Raw genomic sequence first — 18,962 nt, 5'->3', positions numbered from 1 at the left:
GGGCGGCTCTCCCTACGGGGTGCACTCCTTGCGCGTGGGGCTCCCCTACGCGGGGGACACCCCTGCGTGGCAGGGCATTCCCTGCGCGCATCAGCACTGCACATGGGCCAGCTGCACACAGGTCAAGGAGGCCCGGGGTTTGAACCGCAGACCTCCCATGTGGTAGACAGACGCCCTATCCACTGGGCCAAGTCCGTTTCCCACTTTTAGGAAATTTTAAATGCTGGTCTGAGGTGTGGGAATCTGTCGGGCTTCTAAAGAATGAAAAAACATTTGCACATATATCATGCCAAAGATGTATTGCTTTTTTTCTTTTGTCTTGATAGTTTGGTTAAATACAGTAATTCTGATAGCCATTCCACCTCTTGTCCCAAGAGATTTATCCAAGTCTTTACTTTTCTATCCTTTCAGTAAAGAAGGTGAAAATTTTCCCACCATTTCTACAAGATATAATGGTTCTTTTTGAAAACACACACACACACACACAAAATGTTATTTAGATTGAGGCTTATGGTTTACCCCCTTAGATCCTTTGACCTCAAGAAAATAAAAATGATACTTCGTACTCTGGAGGACTTTCATATCTTTGCCTTATCCTGTTATTTCCACTTAGAAATACATTGAAACCAATCTGAGATTGCATTGGAAACACCATCTGGGTCTCTCTTCTCTTCTTTCCTCTCCCCTGTCCCTTTCTCCACACAACTAGGGTTGTGATCAGTATTGAGGTATAGTCTTTCACCTTCCAAGACATCATCAGTTCAGAGATGGTTCAGAATAGAAGTTGCCTTCCCTTGGTGACCAGATGGGTACAATGTGAAATAAGGGTAGAGATATTTCCTAAGGAACACAAATCAGCCTCACATAAAAATGAGCCAATATTCAAGAATTTAAACAGACTTAGGGAATGCAAAGTTTCACATTGGCACTAAGGGAAAGTCCCACACGTAGTACTTTATGATCCTTTTTAGGGAATTTAATTGTTCTGTTATTTTCAGTCTTTATACCAAGTCCCCACACACACACACACCATGTTTGTTGTTGTTGTTGTTTTTGTGTTTTTTAAATTTATTTTGTTTTGTTTTGCTTGCATTTTTCTAAACTTACTTTCCAAGGAACTAATTTTGAATTGACAACCAATGAGTCTAGAGTTGAAAATGCAATTGCAAGCCCTTTTCTTGGGAAATATTTTGCTGAAAGATTTTTTTCTTTTTGGGGGGCTCTATCCTGCTAGGTTAACAGAGTGGAGACTTCTATAAGACATGGATAGATGCAAACATGTAGGGCGGTTACGACTTGCCCAGGACCATTCCATCCTGAACCCTCAGAAATGGCGCTGCATGGAGTGCACCACCACCGAGTCTGTGTGGGCTTGTCTGAAGTGCTCCCATGTGGCCTGCGGTCGGTACATTGAGGATCATGCACTTAAACACTTCGAAGAGACTGGACATCCGCTAGCCATGGAAGTCCGGGATCTCTACGTGTTCTGTTACCTGTGCAAGGACTACGTGCTCAATGATAACCCGGAAGGGGACCTGAAGCTGCTGAGAAGCTCCCTCTTGGCGGTCAGGGGCCAGAAGCAGGACCAGTCGGTGAGAAGCGGGCGGACGCTGCGCTCCATGGCGACCGGGGAGGTCGTGGTCCAGCCGCAGCGCACTCCTCAGGGACAGCCGCAGATGCTGACGGCTCTGTGGTACCGGCGCCAGCGCCTCCTGGCCAAGACCCTGCGGCTCTGGTTCGAGAAGAGCTCCCGGGGCCAGGCGAAGCTGGAACAACAGCGCCAGAAGGAGGCGCTGGAGCGCAAGAAGGAGGAGGCGCGGCAGCGGCGGCGCGAGGTGAAGCGGCGGCTGCTGGAGGAGCTGGCCAGCGCCCCTCCGCGCAAGAGCGCGCGGCTGCTCCTGCACGCGCCCCGCGACGCAGCCGCCGCGCAGAGGCGCCCCGCCACCCTCCCTACCTCAAGGAAAGCCCCGGGCGGCCAGTTCAAGCAGCGCGGCAAGCCCACCGTGACCCCGGGCGTCACGGGCCTGCGGAACCTGGGGAATACCTGCTACATGAACTCCATCCTCCAGGTTCTCAGCCACCTCCAGAAGTTCCGAGAATGTTTTTTGAATCTTGACCCTTCCAAAACGGAGCAACTATTTCCCAAAGCGACCAACGGGAAGGCTCAGCTCTCTGGCAAGCCGGCCAGCAGCTCCGCCCATGAAGTGTCGGCGAGGAGCGACAGGGCGGAGTGGTGCGACGCAGAGGGCCTCTGCTTGAATGGCGGGGCCTCCGTCAACAGGAGCCTAGAACTCATCCAGAACAAGGAGCCCAGCTCCAAGCACATTTCCCTCTGTCACGAACTGCACACCCTTTTCCGAGTCATGTGGTCTGGAAAGTGGGCCCTGGTGTCGCCATTTGCCATGCTTCACTCGGTGTGGAGCCTGATCCCTGCCTTCCGCGGCTACGACCAGCAGGACGCGCAGGAATTTCTCTGCGAGCTGCTGCACAAGGTGCAGCAGGAACTCGAGGCAGAAGGTACCACGCACCGGTTCCTCATCCCCTTCTCCCAGAGGAAGCTCACCAAACAGGTCTTAAAAGTGGTGAATACCATATTCCACGGGCAGCTACTCAGTCAGGTAAGGTGCGCCTCACCCTCACCCCAACCCTGGCCATCCTAATGGAGAGGTTTGTATGGTAGAGTTTGGGCCTCCTGTGAGTGCTTTACTCCAAAATTACTAACCAGGATGGCCAGTATTTGCTATAATTATTCATACTTGAGGGTGGCCTTTGTACCTTTCATTGCACTGATGGCATTGTTGATGAACTTGCTTCTTGTCTTTTTCTGGCCAGATTTTTAGTTTAATTTGCCATATTGTTTTGTTTTCAGTGAATGTCTTTAGTGTTTAATGATGATATGAGTAATAAATATTTTCATTGTTATAATTAGGTACCTATTGTTGGCATGCCATCCTTTGATACATTTTAGGAAATTGAAGAGTTTGCCTGTAACCCTGGTTCCAAAGTAGTCTGAAAGAGCATTTTTCCTTTCCAGGTCTTCTTAGTATTCTTTATGTACAAACAAGGGAGATGGCCAGGAGGATGCCAAAGGCCAGAGCAAGTCTTCTTCCTATTCCCCATTACCTTCCATTTCTCAGATCTTTAGCTGCCTAGGGACATAAGCAGAGATTCCTAGATAAGGCCTTGTGAGAACAGGCAGAAAAAGAATGTTCATAGTAAAAAAGGGGAAGTGGGGAGCAAACTTAAGAGATTCAGGAAAAAACCTCTACACTATGCTCTTGAGGTTTTGTATCTTGGTTTTTAGGGTTTTATAAAGAATGATGAGTGGGATGGGAGAAGAAATTTTATTTAGGCTTTTGATTTTTACCATGTAAAAGGAGAGAATCTGTCAGCTCTCCTTCCACCCCTAAGGGTCCATAGGAAGAAAGGTGCATTCTGGGAAGGAAATAGTGGAAGCGCAGGTTTCATCACACAGTGCTCTGAAGCTCTGCAAGACACAGGGATCAGTGTAGGGGGTGCTTCAAGGAAGAAGGGCAAAAAGGAGGGCAAGTTGGACTGAATGGAAGGAGCAAAGTCAGGAGGAGGAGTGTGTGAGTGAGAGGCAGATAGTGACCTGAAAACCCTCCATCTCAGACGGATTCCTTGATTAATTTCATGGGAACTTCCAGTGAGTACTACTGCAGCAGTGAATGGTAGGGAGAGCATGCTTTGGGAGGAGAAAGGCAAAGAGGTATATCGGCGATGATCTCCATGCCCTTGTTTTTCCAATTCCAGCTCACATCAAATAGTTCAAAGTATATACCAGAGGTATTAGTATCTAATTACTTTCATTAAAGTTATGTATATTCTTTGAAATTATATATTTATACCAAGTTTGGCCAAGTTATGTGCCTTATAAAAAGAGAGCAAAAATGTATATGGGAAGCATGAAAGTTATATAACCTGTAAATCTTTTCATTCTAGGTCACGTGTGTATCATGCAATTACAAATCCAATACCATTGAGCCCTTCTGGGATCTCTCCCTGGAATTTCCTGAACGCTATCACTGCATAGAAAAAGCGTTTGTTCCCTTGAATCAGAGAGAGTGCCTGCTCACTGAGATGCTGGCCAAGTTCACAGAGACAGAGGCCCTGGAAGGGAGAATCTACGCTTGTGACCAGTGTAACAGTGAGTGCTGTGTGGAGAATAGGGGGAAGTGAGGGTGTGCACCTGGAATACCAGTTTAAGGTGCTTCTTTTGCTCCTTTAGTTAAAAAAATAATAATAATAATAATAACAGCGATATTTGAGTAGTTCTAAAGCATCTTCTAAAGAAAGTCTTTTTCTCCCATTTTATTGAAAACAAGCATGTGAACCTGTTTTAGTTTCCTCGACTGCTCAAGCAAATCCCATGCAATGGGTTAAACAAAGGGAACTTTTGAAAGAAGATTTTTATTATTTATTTATTTCTCCCCACCCTGTTGTTGTTTTTTACTTGCTATGTCTGTTCATCTTGTTTCTTTAGGAGGCACTGGGAGCTGAACCTGTGACCTCTGATGTTTAAGGGAGGTGCCTAATCGTTTGAGCCACCTCCACTCCCTGCTTTATGTGTCTCTACTATGGTCCTCCCTGTGTCTCTTGTTGCGTCAACCCCCTGAATCTGCCTGTTGTGTCAGCTTGCTGTCTTCTTTAGGAGGCACTGGGAATCTCTGCTTCCTGCTTTGTTGTGCTCTCATTATGTTTTTTTCTTCCTATGCCTCTTGTTATGTCAGCTTACCACACCTGTTCTTTGCATCAGCTCACTGTCTTCTTTAGGAGACACCAGTATCCAAACCAGCAACCTCCCATGTGGTAGGTGAGAGCCCAGTTGCCTGAGCCACATCTGCTTCCCAACATTGGGAATTTTTTAGCTCACAATTTTGCAGCAAACAGAAAGTCCAAATCAAGGTGTCATCAAGGCAATGCTTTTTTCCGAAGACTGTCATTCTGGGGCTGGCTGCCAGTGATCCTTGATCCTAGGATCCTCTGTCACATGGCAGTGCACATGGCAGCCTTTCCTGGCTTCTCCATTCCCTTCTGCATTCCATTGAATTTCAGATTCTTGTTTCCTATGGCTTTTTCTCTATCTGAATTTTTGTCTGCTTATAAAGGACTCCAGTAATAGAATTAAGGCTAATCGAGGTGGGCCACACCTTAAGGTCCAGCTTACAATGGGTTCACAGTACAGGAATGGATTAAGTTTAAGAACAAGTTTTTCTAAGGTACATATAGCTCCAAACCTTTACAGTACTTTAATAGATAATTTTAAAAAACAAACAAAAGAAAAAACCTAGAAGTCGTGCATCCTTTGATTCCTCCTGGTTGACATTGTTATCTTGGGGAACATGTGAAAGGATGGTTCCTAAAATTGGGACTCTAAGAATGTTGTACTTGGTTTCATGCTGTGGTGGCCCTGCTTAAATCCATGAATGTGAAGTCTGATTGTTCTTATTTATTTAGTCTAAATCAGATGGCATAGCCTGTTTGAGAGCTATTGTATCAGAAAGGTGTGCTTTTGACTGAATTGGTAGATGCTAAAGTCTGTCAGAAGTAATGCTAAACATTGGTACAATTATACCAAAAAGAAGTCTTGAAGTGCATTGCTCAGTTCATGAATATTTTGTTTCGTTTTTTTTTTTTTTTCATGTTCCTGAAAGTTTCACATTTCAGAGAGTCAGAAGGAAGTATTTTTCTATCATGGCTTTAATTTTAAAGTGAAACTCTTTCCATATGGTTACATGGCTCTCCTATGCAGGGCCCTTCTGCCTTGCTCTAACAGTAACGCTTAATGCTTCTGCTAACCTAGCATGGACAGAAGAAATGCAGATACTTGGAAGCTCATCTTTTATTTTTTTGGCAAATAAAGATTTGAAAACTACAAATATAAAACTAAAGAATTGTGCAGTGAACTAGAATTCAATTTGCCATCATATAATAGTCTGAACTACATGGTTTTTAAGATTAATATATTTGCATATGGCTTTTAAAAGTAAAAAATTATGAGAAAGCCTGTTCTGCTCTTGGAATAATCAGGACAAAAAAATCAAATTGCATGCTTGATATCATTTTACCATTTTAAAACAAAACTTGAGATTCTCTACTTTGTTAATTGTTGATCCACCTGTCCTGTTCCATACTGAAATACAGAGGCAGGTAAGTTAAATTATTTTATTAGAATAGTAGCAGTAACTGGCTTTTTTTTTTTTTTTTTTAAAGAATAGTGATTCATAAAGCTTTTTACTTATAAGGAACAAAAGGATGTTAACAGCTTTAACTCCGTTGTTCTCATATATGATAGGTTAGGCAAATACTTTTATTTAGTTTTGCAAAAAGGATTGTTTTTCTGGTGCCAAAGATGCCAGTTTATCAGGATTTCTCTAGGCAACTGCAAATAATGGCTTGGATAAGGAAAGCTTTCGTGAGCGGACAAGATACATTGGTCTGTTCTCCTGTAGTTTCAAAACTGTCAATCTTCTATCTCTCTGTGTAGCCAGCTTAATCAAACAGAGACAGAACTGATCAATCTCAGTCGAATCAGTAATTTCTTTTTCTTTGTGAATTTCATTTTTGGGAAACAAAGCCAGATTCTATATTGTCTTCATCTTAGCTCACACACTCCCTCTACTGAGGGTGTCAGTCACTGCTAGGGCTCCTAGGCAGAGCTGCAATAAATTTTGAAAATCTGCTGTTGACTAGGAATGTAAAATAAGGCCAAGCCCCCTTTTTGAATTCTGTTTCTAATCCTGCCCCCATGATTCATGACTGCTAGCTCTGATAAAAGCTTCTGCTATGGCATACTCATTCTGCTGCAATCTATCAGGAGAAGCAATATCCTATTGTACAGAAAGCTGTGTTTTACGTCACCTGGCTGTGATTTGCTACCTTTCATGAGTGGTACAGACAGGACTTGGAATCAGATGCCAAGCTCTTCAGACGCTAAGACCATGATCTCAGTAGCTCAAAGACAATCAGCAGGCCCCAAAGTGGACGACGAATTTTATATTTCCATCGATTTCCTGATTTAATTAATATAATAACAGAGCAGTTGTCAGTCAGTGGTTATAGAGACAGTTTCTGACAGAAATTAAAAGAACTTTATCTCGATTATTTATTTCCTGACATGTAGAAATGCATTCTCCCCACAATTCAGTAGCTTCAAAAACAAACTGGAGGGGGAAACGGACTTTGGCCCAGTGGTTAGGGCGTCCGTCTACCACATGGGAGGCCCGCGGTTCAAACCCCGGGCCTCCTTGACCCGTGTGGAGCTGGCCCATGTGCAGTGCTGATGCGCGCAAGGAGTGCCCTGCCACACAGGGGTGTCCCCCGCGTAGGGGAGCCCCACACGCAAGGAGTGCACCCATAAGAAGAGCCGCCCAGCGCGAAGAAGGGAGCAGCCTGCCGAGGAATGGCGCCGCCCACACTTCCCGTGCCGCTGACGACGAAAGAAGCAGACAAAGAAACAAGACACAGCAAAAAGACACAGAAAACAGACAACCGGGGGAGGGGAATTAAATAAATAAAAATAAATCTTAAAAAAAAAAAAACAAAACAAAACTGGAGAGTAAGGACTGGTTCTTCAGACAGGGACTCTTTAGCCCGCCTGTCAGCCTTGGCTTGTATGTCCAGGAGTGTTTTTTTATCCAAGAGATATGTTTCAATGACTAGATACAGTATGAAAGTATAGTAGTAGCAGAATTTCTTTTCTACATATTTGTAGGGAATGGAGGTGGCTCAAGCCATTGGGTGCCTCCCCTCCCACATGGGAGGTCCCAGGTTGAGTTTCCCGGGGCCTCCTTAACAAACAAAAAAAAAAAGACGACACACAACCGCAAACAGTGAGCCAAATAATAACATGGGAGGTGGGGATTAAATAAATCTAAATATTTGTATTTGCCACAAATAAACCATGCCAGAAGAGTACTCTATTCTTTATTGATCCTCTTTTCCCTAATCCTAAAATATATGTATTATCCCCATTACTGGTGAGGAAACTGAGGTTCAAAGAATTACATAATTTGTCCAGTTGCATGTGAAGAGGAAATGGAATTAGACTTACCTTTGGGAAAAAAAATCCTTCAAGTTATAATATAGTGGGGATAGAAATAAATGTAAATAAATCTTTAAAAAATAAAAAAGTTATAATATAGTGCTTCATAATTTAAGTTAAAAGCCCATATATAAAGGCATAGAACCTTATTACATACTTCTGTGTACATGATGTTTCAGTGGACTTCCATTAATAAATCTTCAGTGTCAGTACTGTAGCATCCTAAACTTACCATGCCAATTTTGGAAGTTGGTGATGGCAAAAATTTTAAAGTATGTGTAAAGATTAGGTTTGGTTGCTTTCAACAGTCAGCCCAAAATAACAGTGACTTAAAATGAGATATGATTTTATTTTTCTATTGTATAAAAGAAGTCTGATGGAATAATATTTAATCACAAAAAGGAATTTGGTACTGATACATACTACAACATGAATGAACCTTAAAAACATTATATTAAGTCAAAGAAGACAATCACAAAAAGAACACATAGCATATGATTCCATTCATATGAAATGTCCAGAACAGGGAAATTTACTTGGGAAAGAGGGGTGCTACTGGGTGGAGAGGATGGAAGGAGTTAGCTAAAGGATATGGGGTTTCTTTTTGAGGTAAGGAAATGTTCTAAAATTGACTGATGATGATTACATAACTCTGCAAATATACTAAAAACCATTGAATTGTATACTTTAAATGAGTGAATGGTGTTTAAAAACAAACAAAAAAGAAGTAGGAAGGACTTGCAGGGGCTGGCATGGTGGCTCATGCCCAAGCTCCTTCTGTCTTTCTGCTTTACTATCCTACTGCATGACTTCCATCCTCAAGGTTATCTCATAGTCCAAGAGGAGTTTCAGTTGTAGACAGTGGGAATGACAAAGGATGCACCTTGCAACTGAGTCAGCTCTCATTAAACAGCCATCTCAAGAATTCCACACCATCATTCCTTTCATCAGTTTCAATAGCCAGAACTTTCTTGGCTACAGCATTCAAGCATGTGAGGCTGGGAAATGCAGTCTTTACAGAGGATCACATTGCTGCCCCAAATAAAACTGAGGTCCACTGGAGCGAGTGGAGCTCAGTGGTTGAGTGCCTGCTTCACACATACAAGGTTCCGGGTTCAATCCCTGGTACCTCCTAAAAACAAAAAAACGAACTGAGGTCCAGCTACTGAGAACTTAAGGAAAGTGCATATTGAGTGGCACATAATTGTCTCTGCCATAGCTAGACTCCTGACAATCTGTCTTATACCTTCCCAAACCGTATAGGCAAACGACGAAAATCCAATCCAAAACCCCTTGTTCTGAGTGAAGCTAGAAAGCAGTTAATGATCTACAGACTACCTCAGGTCCTCCGGCTGCACCTTAAAAGATTCAGGTGAGCTTGTTCTGGGAGTCCCAAGTGACTGTGAGCGATGGGAATAACTGCTTCAGAGGCTTTGGTGAGGGCAGATGTCTTCTTTGGTGTTAGGAGGGGAAACCTGGACCCTTAAGACCTTGTGCTTTCCACGGAGATTAAATCTTTTATGCCCATCGAGGGAAGTTGATGATGGGACCCAGCAGGACCCCTTTTTAATTGGCTAACCGGCACTGAGTGAAGATTTTTTAGCCTCATTTGGACATAATGTAAATTCATCTCCAGGAGAAGATATAAGATAACCTGTTAAAGGGCAAGCAGTAAACCACAAAAGATTTTAACTGACTTTTTGTTTAGGGATTTTTAGCTTCAGAGTACATTGTGAAACATTCCCAACAAATAATGTGGACAATGATTACCACCACTTTACTGATGGGAAACCCAAAGCTGGAAGGTTAGGTTTTCTCAGTTCCCTACTTTACCTACTTGTATCTATGATCACATAAGCCAGTTTAACTAGTAAGAAGTTTATATCCATGTTCTAGGTGGTCTGGCCGTAATCATCGAGAGAAGATTGGGGTCCATGTCGTCTTTGACCAGGTATTAACCATGGAACCTTACTGCTGCAGGGACATGCTCTCCTCTCTTGACAAAGAGACCTTTGCCTATGATCTCTCCGCAGTGGTCATGCATCACGGGAAAGGGTTTGGCTCAGGACACTATACAGCCTATTGCTACAACACAGAGGGAGGTGCGTGCGCTTTACTCTGTGGGGTGGGGGACACGGAAAAGGGTTCATTTGTCCACATTATTGCTTTTCTTTTATTTCAATCCCACGGTTAATCTCTAGGAGGAAGTTACATTCATTAAAATCCAGTAGAAAGAATTATGAACATTGAATTCAAATTTTGGATAGATCACTTTTTAAGTAACAGTATATAAGGTTGTTCAAGAATTAAAGGAGCTGACACGTGGAAAAGTGTTTAGAGCTGTCCTGGCACATATTGCTTGCTCAGTTATGGTTGGAGGTTATCATGTTTGTTATTAATACTACTTCTGCAGATCTCGGTTATGCGGAAACAATGGTACCAATTGAACTTTATAAGATATTGAATGAATCTCATTATCCTCAGCTCATATAAAGCTGAGAACATTTCCTGAGCACTTACTATGTCCTGGACACCATGGGAATTGTGGGGCTAGAAACCCCCCCCTGGCCCCCCACAAGGAATTTTGAGTCCTCATCATCCTGAAGAAAGCCTCTCAGCTACTGCACTGAGGCAGGTGGGCTGCAGTGGTGTTTTCAGCAGTGTACAGATATTGTACCCCTCAGCCCCCAGGGCAGCAAGAACCTGTAGGCAAATCATTTGTTTTCCTTCTAAACCATCCTTTATCACTTTCCTCTATTTCCATTTCCCCTTTCCTCCTCCTCCTTGTCTTCCCATCTCTTATCTCCCAATCTCCTGGCTGGCTTTGTTGAAGGCCCTAATGGGCAATGAAGAGACCTGAATAAAATGACAGAATTTACAGCCAATCAATATTGTGATCAGTATTGTGGTGGGGTTTGGTGTGAAGGGGGTTAAAGCCAGTGGTTACAGGGAAGTCTTATAGACTCTTCTGGTTTTGTTTGTTTGTCTCTTCCCCCAACATAATCAAAGACTAACTATATTCAGAACTCCTCTGCCCCTTTCTTCATCTCCTGGTTTTGCCTGCTGATTGAAAATGTATAAGTCATTTTCTCTCTTTCTCTCCTTTGGTTTCCTAGGTTTTTGGGTCCACTGCAATGACTCAAAGCTGAATGTATGCAGTGTCGAGGAAGTGTGCAAAACCCAGGCCTACATCCTTTTTTACACTCAAAGAACAGTGCAGGGCAATGCAAGACTCTCAGAAACCCAACTCCAAGCTCAGGTGCAGTCCAGCAACATCGATGAGGGCAGACCACGGACATTCCCCTGAATGGGAGGCGTGTATCAAGAACTGGCTTGTTTTTAAACTACTGGTGTCCAAACATCTTTCCTCTTGTAGGAAATAAGGCTTACTGCAGGAACAGATTACTAGGTTTGCCTCACTGGGTCTAGAGTAGAAGGTGCTAGGTGATTCATGCCTATTATAAAAGTTTTAGTCACTTTGTTTTGAATGGATTTGGAAATCCCCTCCTTTCATAAAAAAAAATCAAAAGGATTTTTTTTCTATGAAGATTCATCAGTTGCTTCTGAATATAGAGGGACCTAGGTAGAGGAAAGAGGGAGTAAATTAATTCTATCTATTAGGAGAAAGCCACCTTTTCTCTCCCTTATGTGATTTCCCTGCCAGTAAGGACCTTCTAGCAGCACCAGAACTGTCAGATGTGAACAGCCCTGGATGGAACCCACGATGACGGGCCCTGGGCCAGCAGTGTGCTGGGTAGGGTTGGGGGAGATGAAGTCTAAAGATTTATTTCCACAAAGGGAGTAACCCTCAAGGATTGAAAACTTGTACACTTCCTGTTTTAGGGGATAGTAGTTAAAGAGTAGAGAGAAATGCATGGAGCCAAGTTCCCATGCAAAATGGGGGGTTTTTCAAATGCTATACCGTCCCTGGCTGCTGCATTTAATCCACACTTCTGACACTGATATGAACATCCCATCATTCTGTAGTAGGGACAATTCATGTGGGGAAGCAATAGACTAGTGCCCATTATTTGTTGCATGCTGGGCCACAGTCATTCCTGAAACCTATCCCAGTTCTGAAGCAAATCTTGGTTCAGGTCTAGGCCAAGCACATGGTGTGGTTTAAATTGTTCTTGGATCATTTATCTTGAGGCTTTCTCTGAACTCAGTTGAGGATGGTCAGGGATTGCTGGCAGCTCAATGCTTATCTGAATGCAGCTTGCAGCTGTTTAGCCTACAGCTTCCTTCCTGCACCTGGAGAACTAGAATATTGGTGTTGACTGCAAGGCTTGAGAGCTTTTGCTTTCCTAGAGCATGGGAATTGCTGAGGAATCTGCCACCTCCATGTCTGAACAGTTTATTGCTGATGGCCTTGTCCTGTTTCCACCCAGATCTGCTAATCCTACTGTGTCTTTACCACACTCAATCCAACCCCAAGGCTAGTAGAATATATCTTTTTTTAAAAATTGGATCAGTTTCTAAAGAGAGTGAAATTGTCCAGATGGAAACCCTCCTCGCCATCAGGCACCACTGAGTCTACCTTCTCAATCCTTCTAGACTCCCCAGTGAAAGCAAATGGCAAACAGTAACTCTTAAGTGGTGGTTGCTGCCATGAGCCTCCATCTGTCACTATGAATGCTCATCTTTTGACTGAGTATATCATATTAATATTTGAATTCAGGTAGAAGTACAGTTGTCACTTAAAGGGAGTAGATGTGGGAGGGAGTTTGGGGAGGGAGAGGAGTAGGGAAAGAGAGGCCAAACAATGAAGGTAGCAGCTTTGGCGATGCCGATAGGCCACTTTTCCTGAGCAGATCTGTAGCATTTGCTGTTGACCTCTTTGGAGATGACCTCTCCTATAGGACCTGCCAGACAGCACTGAAAGGAGAAAATCCCGACAGAAAATGGCTTACCCTGATAGGGAAGGGGGGAGTGACTATATTTAAATTAAACTTGCTTTTTCCAACACTGTGAGGTTTCTGTAATATTTAGCTTTTATTTGGAAGCAATAGCGTATGGCATTTTTTATGCTGTTTGGTGTATATCGTCTACTGCAAGCTTCTTTATACAGGCTTTGCCCCAGGCTCACCCTCTTCTGGACACTGTTTTAAAGTGTCACAGCTGCACATGCTGCCAGAGGCTCTGATGTGAAGTTGTAATGTCTAGAATTAGATCCACGTTTTAAAGCAGCATGATTGGTGATGACTTTCTGTGGTGACAGAAAAGCCCATTAACTCAAAACAAAAAACTAAGAGCAAAAAAGAGAGGAAAATATAAACTGTGCCTCATCTTTCATTGAACCTTATATTTATTATTCTAGAAAAAGAGAACTTATGAGATGGAAAAGAACTAATAGAGCATCTACTTCATCCCTCAGGCTGTCCAGGGGGAAACTTATTAATAAAAATAAACATTTAATGGAAAAGTAAAAGATCTTCAAATTTAATTTTTAAAAATAGTTTTATACCAAATATTATAAGGATTATTAGGCAGATTAAGGACTGTGTAAAATAAGTACTGGGTACCGTCTATCAAATTAATAAGATCATTTAAAATGAGATGAAATAGAAACCAATATCAGAATCCCCCCTGAGCTACCCACTCATGACAGTGCCCACTGCAATTCTGGGTGCTATGGGTACCTAGAAGCATCAGTACTAGCTGCTGTTGAGAAGTTACTATTTAAGGAATTTTGATTCAAGAGTTCCCTGCTGTACAAGCCATTGGCTGTTTTTGAGGAAAATGTCACTTTGTCTTTGATATAGTTATGCCTTGGAAGTAGATGAGTTTTTCAGTTGCATCTTACCTAAAATTGAGACATTCTAAAGAGAAGAAAATAAGAACCAGATAGAAGTTGCTGGTTTTTGATTTGGACTAGATGCTGCCAAATGAAGATCTCGTAACTAACCTGATGAGCCTACTTCTCTCCCAGGGCAAGTAGTTAGTGAGTCCTGTTCTGGGAACCCTTTCTCTTTGGCTGGCGTGTTTACTTTCTGCTGTAGCCAGCCCAGATGAATGCACCCTGGCCCCAATATGAATTTTTACCTCATTCTAGCCTGACCCTTATACTTGCAGTTGCTTCTGAGATCAGCATCCATTTTAGTGTGTAAAAATAAAAAGTTAGGAATGCCCTTAGCAGCCAAGCAGAGCTCTTGCCAGCTTTGATCCAGCCCCCCCCTCAGGCTAAGGAGGGCAGTGTCACACTGTAAAGAATTTCTAGATGTCTCTTAAAATGTCATGAATAAAATTGAAAGCTGTAGAAGAGTTAATGTGTCCTATGGACTCAATAGCAGAGTTTATTTTTGTTCTTAATGGCAAGGCTTCTAGAGTCATTGATTGTATAAGTTCCCAACTCCGGTTATGCTTACAGCTTCATCCAAGTGCAAGGGAAGAACCACTGAGGTGGATTGGGTGGCAGTGGGGCACAGCCTTGACCTTGCCCCAGTGTAAGCCCAGGAGAGGTCCATAGTAGTACAGAATGAGAACTTGGTTGGGGGTAGTGGGTGGGAGGGGGGTGGATGGGCAAGGGAGAAAAGGAGTTTGTTTTACTTGCTGATAAAGCTTTGTGAACTATTTTATACAATTCATAAAATTTGGTGCCTTGTACCCAATTAATGGTTTGCATGGGATTGAAAAGATTGTTATTTCAAGTGACAAATGGGTATTTGTAGTGTGTAAAGGTCATTTGGTTTCACAGACTTTTTAAAAGCCTTTCCTATCTCACGTGTGAATGCAAATTATTCTTACCAGCAAGTTCAGAAATTTTCTATAATGTCCAAAATCTTTGTATTCTTGCTTATTCATCAGATGGCTGCTTTTCAAGGCAGACTATGAACCCCATTCTTTATCACCACTGCGCTTATGTTCCAAATGTTAACCCATACCTTTTCAAATCAGGCTGGGAGGGCTACCCCTTCCTAAGCACATACTGCCCCTATGAGGATCCTGGGGTTATATCTTGTGAATGGAAGGATTGCTTTTCCAGTTGATTGGAGAGCACAAGTGTTCAGAAAAGTCCCTTTTGTTTTTATCAAAACAGTGACTAATGCTGGGCAATATATGGTAGAAGTCAAACAAAAATGGTTCCTCCTCAAGTGGTACTTTCATTAGCTTTGAAGTTCTTCAGCACAAAATTTCATTAAGTCGTATGGAAAACAATCCATATGTGAACCTTTAGTTTGTAAGGTCAGCCAGTGCACTGTTTAGTATACACAGGGAATAATGCAAGAGAAGTTTCAAAGACCCTATCCCAGCCTCCAAGCCTTTTTCCCTGGCAGGTACCAGCTGGGGTGGTGCTAAGTGACTCTGGAATGGAGGTGCTGCGACCCAGTCTTCTCACTTGCATGTTTCTTTTACTCCAACCTTAAGTTTCCACTGAGCTTGTGACACTTCACACCAAAGGCTCACCACTTGAAATACACTTGATAATTGGGTCCTTCACTCAGTCTAGTAACTGGCTAGTTTGCCAGTTTTACCCCAAAACCCTTTGGGGTAAAACCCTTCATGGCCATTTAAGTTTTTTACTGGGTAAGTAAGCATTTCCCTGGTGGTTCAAATTATTTTTAAAGTCAGCACTAAAGCTGAAAAGCGCCTTCTAAATATGACTGTGAGTTTAACTTATATTTTACATGTTTAAATTAACCATTGTCTTGGTCTAGGGCTTTGACTTTAACCACTGTGTACTTGTTCAACCCACATGTGGCCCTAGATACCCTAGTTACTATAGCATTGAGGCAAGTGGTCATTTTTGTAACCAGTTTCCAAGCTTTCTTCTGCTGGAATGTTTCCATTTAAAATCTAAGTAGCTAGTGTAACTCTTATGTTAACTAGCCAGGGCTGAGAAGTGTGATATGATATAAAATTGATTTCCTTGGGGAGAATGTTTAAGTGTTGGCAATGGTGAAAGTGAGCACTTTCATTTACAGAATGATTATTCATCACAATGTTTGGAAACCACACATTTGGTAGGTGCATTTGCTAAATTCTTCGAACTTTTAGGAATTAAACCAGTTTAAGTGAAAGTTTGTCTAAACAGCATTATGGCTTTTAAAAATCAACCAACAGTAAAAACACTACTACTTGACACTATGACACTAAATTTTGAGCGAAATTTGAATTTTGCTTTAGGAAGCTGACATCTTATTTCTTGCTGGATTTTTATTTTCAACATTGGAATTTTAATCAAATAGACTGTTTCACAGTTATGAGTAGATCTGGTAGCAGACTTTAAGGATTTAAGGTTTACTGCTTAAGCTTCCTCCCTGGTTTTAATCATCATTTGGTGGGTGATGGCTTCAAACCTGAGCCTTGCTCTCATGTATGTGACCTTTCTTCATCTTAACACTTAGTAATTTATGAACTTGTCAGCATCTGTGGTCCCAGTGTAAACTCTAAAGGGACTTGGCCTCATGTTAAACCAGCCTCATGTTAAACCATACCTGAATTTACCAAGTTCATGGCTCCTTCCTCCTATCAGATAGGACCTAATACAAGAAAATGGTGCTTTTTGTTTTTTTAACATTAAAAAATCTAATTCTCAAACAACTTTCTTAATGAGATTTAAGCCAGCAGGCTCAAAAAAGGGACTATCTTGTCCTGTTTATTTTTAGTGAATAGATTGCTTAAGACAACATCTGTCAGCTACAACAAAAATCCCATCAGGTTACTGTGGTGCATTTATACTGACTCTCCTTTCCAATGCATATCCTTTAATCCCTTAACTCTTCCATAGAAGACTTGGCACACAAAAGCAGTATTTTAAAGAATGCCTAGTAAATAGACAACAAAAGTATTGCCATGGGGAACCTGTTTTGGAACTAAGGACATAATCAAATACCCATCTATGACGAGGGCAGAGCAGCTGGAATTTTGAACCAAACAGCTCTACTCTTATTTCCACCTCTTTCTAAGACTACATGAGTCTTTCTATGCTAGTTCCTTATATACTCTATTTCCAAAGAACCCAAAGCTCCTGGACAGTGGCACTACTATCAATTTAGGGGTCAAAAAACATCTACTTCTTTGTGAAAGATGCAGCTTCCTCAGGCAGTCATGTTAGTGCCCAATACCCAGGTATACTTACACTTTGCTCCTGTCTGTAAATCACTGTACTCTTTTCTGCCACCAAATCCCACTCTATGACAGCAACAATGCCTCTTTGGTGCCTGGAAAACACACCTCATGCACTAAAATCCTATGCAACACCAAATGGCTTCTACCCCCAGTAAAACTGCTCAAAAATGGCAATTTCTTAAGAATAAACTCCATCTTATCAATATATATGGTGGTTAGTTTACCTTTTTTCCCCCCTCTTACAACAAAGCAAGCCACCTCCATTGCAATTCATGTTTGAGGCCTGTTCTTGTCTCTCTTGAGTGTGAGATATAAATTACATTTTTATGATTTTTGTAAATCTTGACTTTTTACACCTTGTTTTTGTAAGCTAAAATTTCTTATTAAAAGAATAAAATGGCTCTTTGTATTCAGTCTTTATTTCAAATATTTGTTAAACACCATTAGATGATTTCTCAAAACAACAGCAAAGACCTCCCCCTGCAGAAACTTAAACTATATACAGAACTTTACAGAAGAGAGGGCAACACTTTAGCTTAAGCCTCACTGCTGACCAGAGAATGGCGTTCTGAGTGGACTCAAGGAAGGAAATAAAACCAGGCAAGGAAGGAAAGATGCTCATCTGAACCAAACTTCAGTTGCATCAGGGCAAGCCTTGTGGTGATCACAGAATTGGACACTGTTTTAGAAGGCTCCTGAAGCACAGGGTCCCATGTGTCTGCAATCAGGACAAAGGGAGGCATTAGAAATGTAAAAAACATGGGAAGGAAATTAATCACCTTCAACATCTGGAAACACATTTAACTAGTATTAACCAAAGGTTTTACATCAAGTCTTTTCCCTATATTTCATTAACAGTTGATATAAATCATTGCTCCTCCTGGTTTCTAGGGCCTTTTAAGACATACAGAGCAGTAACTACTTACTTTGCTACACCCCTGTCTGGGGTGCCATTAAGTCAATGTCACTCAAGTTCCTGGCCAGCCAAACTCCAGCAGCAAAAAGTCCCAAATTGAGGATCAAGTTCCTGGAAAAGAAATGTTTAAGAAAAATACCGGGGTGAAAGACTTAGCACAACCATCCTAGGAAAACCACTTTCCCGAGGCAAAAGCACTGTTCTAGAATTGAAGGGGCGCTGGTCATTAGATGATAATGATCCGAGCCCATGTGGGGACTTGTTTCAAAGGGCAGGATTAGCCATAAAAGCCAACTAAATATTAGTCCAAGGCCGAAGAGCTTTTCCCTGGTTCCCCTGGTCAGAGTTAAGAGTCTCCAGAAAAAACCTCGTGGTAGAAAGGATCAGTTGTGCCGAAAGGAACTCTCCTGATCAAGGACCTCAGCAAGGCACAGCTGGAGCCACGAAATGGCCACAATGTTGGCACGGTTTAAAAAAAACAAACGGGGGTGGGCGTTTCGCAAAGGGGCTACACGGAAAGTGTATACGAGTGCGGAGAGACCAAGCACCCCGAATTCGGTTACCTCCGGAAGTCATTCCTATCAGTGGCGAAGCGGAAGACACCCCGAAGCCAATCTCCTACGTTGTCCGGGATTTCGGGAGCTTCATTTGCTGACCCTACAATGCCTACGCCGACCCCGCTGGAAGCCATGGTCGCACCTTCCGGCTGCTCACAGGCCAAGCACGTCGCACCGTATTGGCCCCGGCGACACGCAACTTCCGGCCTGGCACTTCCGCTGGCGACGGCCTGTCTGACGACGCCGTTGCTGAGCTGGGAACTAGGTCCCGGAAAGAGTGAGAACTCCGGAGCTGTGCGTCCACTAGCTCCACAAGGGGAGGAGCGTGGTCCAGCTCCGTCCTCACCTGCTC

The 18,962-nt window shown here is 42.5% G+C and overlaps 2 protein-coding genes across 12 annotated transcripts in view; one reads left to right on the top strand and one right to left on the bottom strand.

Moving 5' to 3' along the window:
* Positions 1–17,538, top strand: part of USP49 (ubiquitin specific peptidase 49) — a 128,750-nt gene extending 111,212 nt beyond the window's left edge. For 7 of the 11 annotated variants that reach the window (XM_012526905.3, XM_023590054.2, XM_058306709.2 and 4 more), the window contains 5 exons: positions 1,235–2,618; positions 3,964–4,168; positions 9,329–9,437; positions 9,962–10,167; positions 11,182–17,538. In XM_012526905.3, the coding sequence (XP_012382359.1) occupies positions 1,263–2,618; positions 3,964–4,168; positions 9,329–9,437; positions 9,962–10,167; positions 11,182–11,372 (2,067 nt within the window). In that variant the 5' untranslated portion in view covers positions 1,235–1,262 and the 3' untranslated portion in view covers positions 11,373–17,538. Of the gene's footprint in view, positions 1–1,234; positions 2,619–3,963; positions 4,169–9,328; positions 9,438–9,961; positions 11,157–11,181 lie in introns of those variants that run through there. The other 4 variants (XM_058306716.2, XM_058306714.2, XM_058306713.2 and 1 more) reach the window with 3 other exon arrangements.
* Positions 17,539–18,870, bottom strand: TOMM6 (translocase of outer mitochondrial membrane 6). The gene is made up of 3 exons (XM_071218449.1): positions 18,617–18,870; positions 18,064–18,164; positions 17,539–17,855 (listed from the first exon to the last, which is right to left on the bottom strand). Exons 1-2 carry the CDS (start codon positions 18,742–18,744, stop codon positions 18,068–18,070), a joined length of 225 nt encoding a protein of 74 aa, XP_071074550.1. The 5' UTR covers positions 18,745–18,870; the 3' UTR covers positions 17,539–17,855; positions 18,064–18,067.
* Between the last annotated feature and the right edge of the window lie 92 nt (positions 18,871–18,962).

Source organism: Dasypus novemcinctus, chromosome 11 (genome assembly GCF_030445035.2).
Source record: "Dasypus novemcinctus isolate mDasNov1 chromosome 11, mDasNov1.1.hap2, whole genome shotgun sequence".
NCBI lineage: Eukaryota > Metazoa > Chordata > Mammalia > Cingulata > Dasypodidae > Dasypus > Dasypus novemcinctus.
Note: the sequence above shows the minus strand (reverse complement) of the source record. Positions and strands in the feature narration are given on the sequence as shown.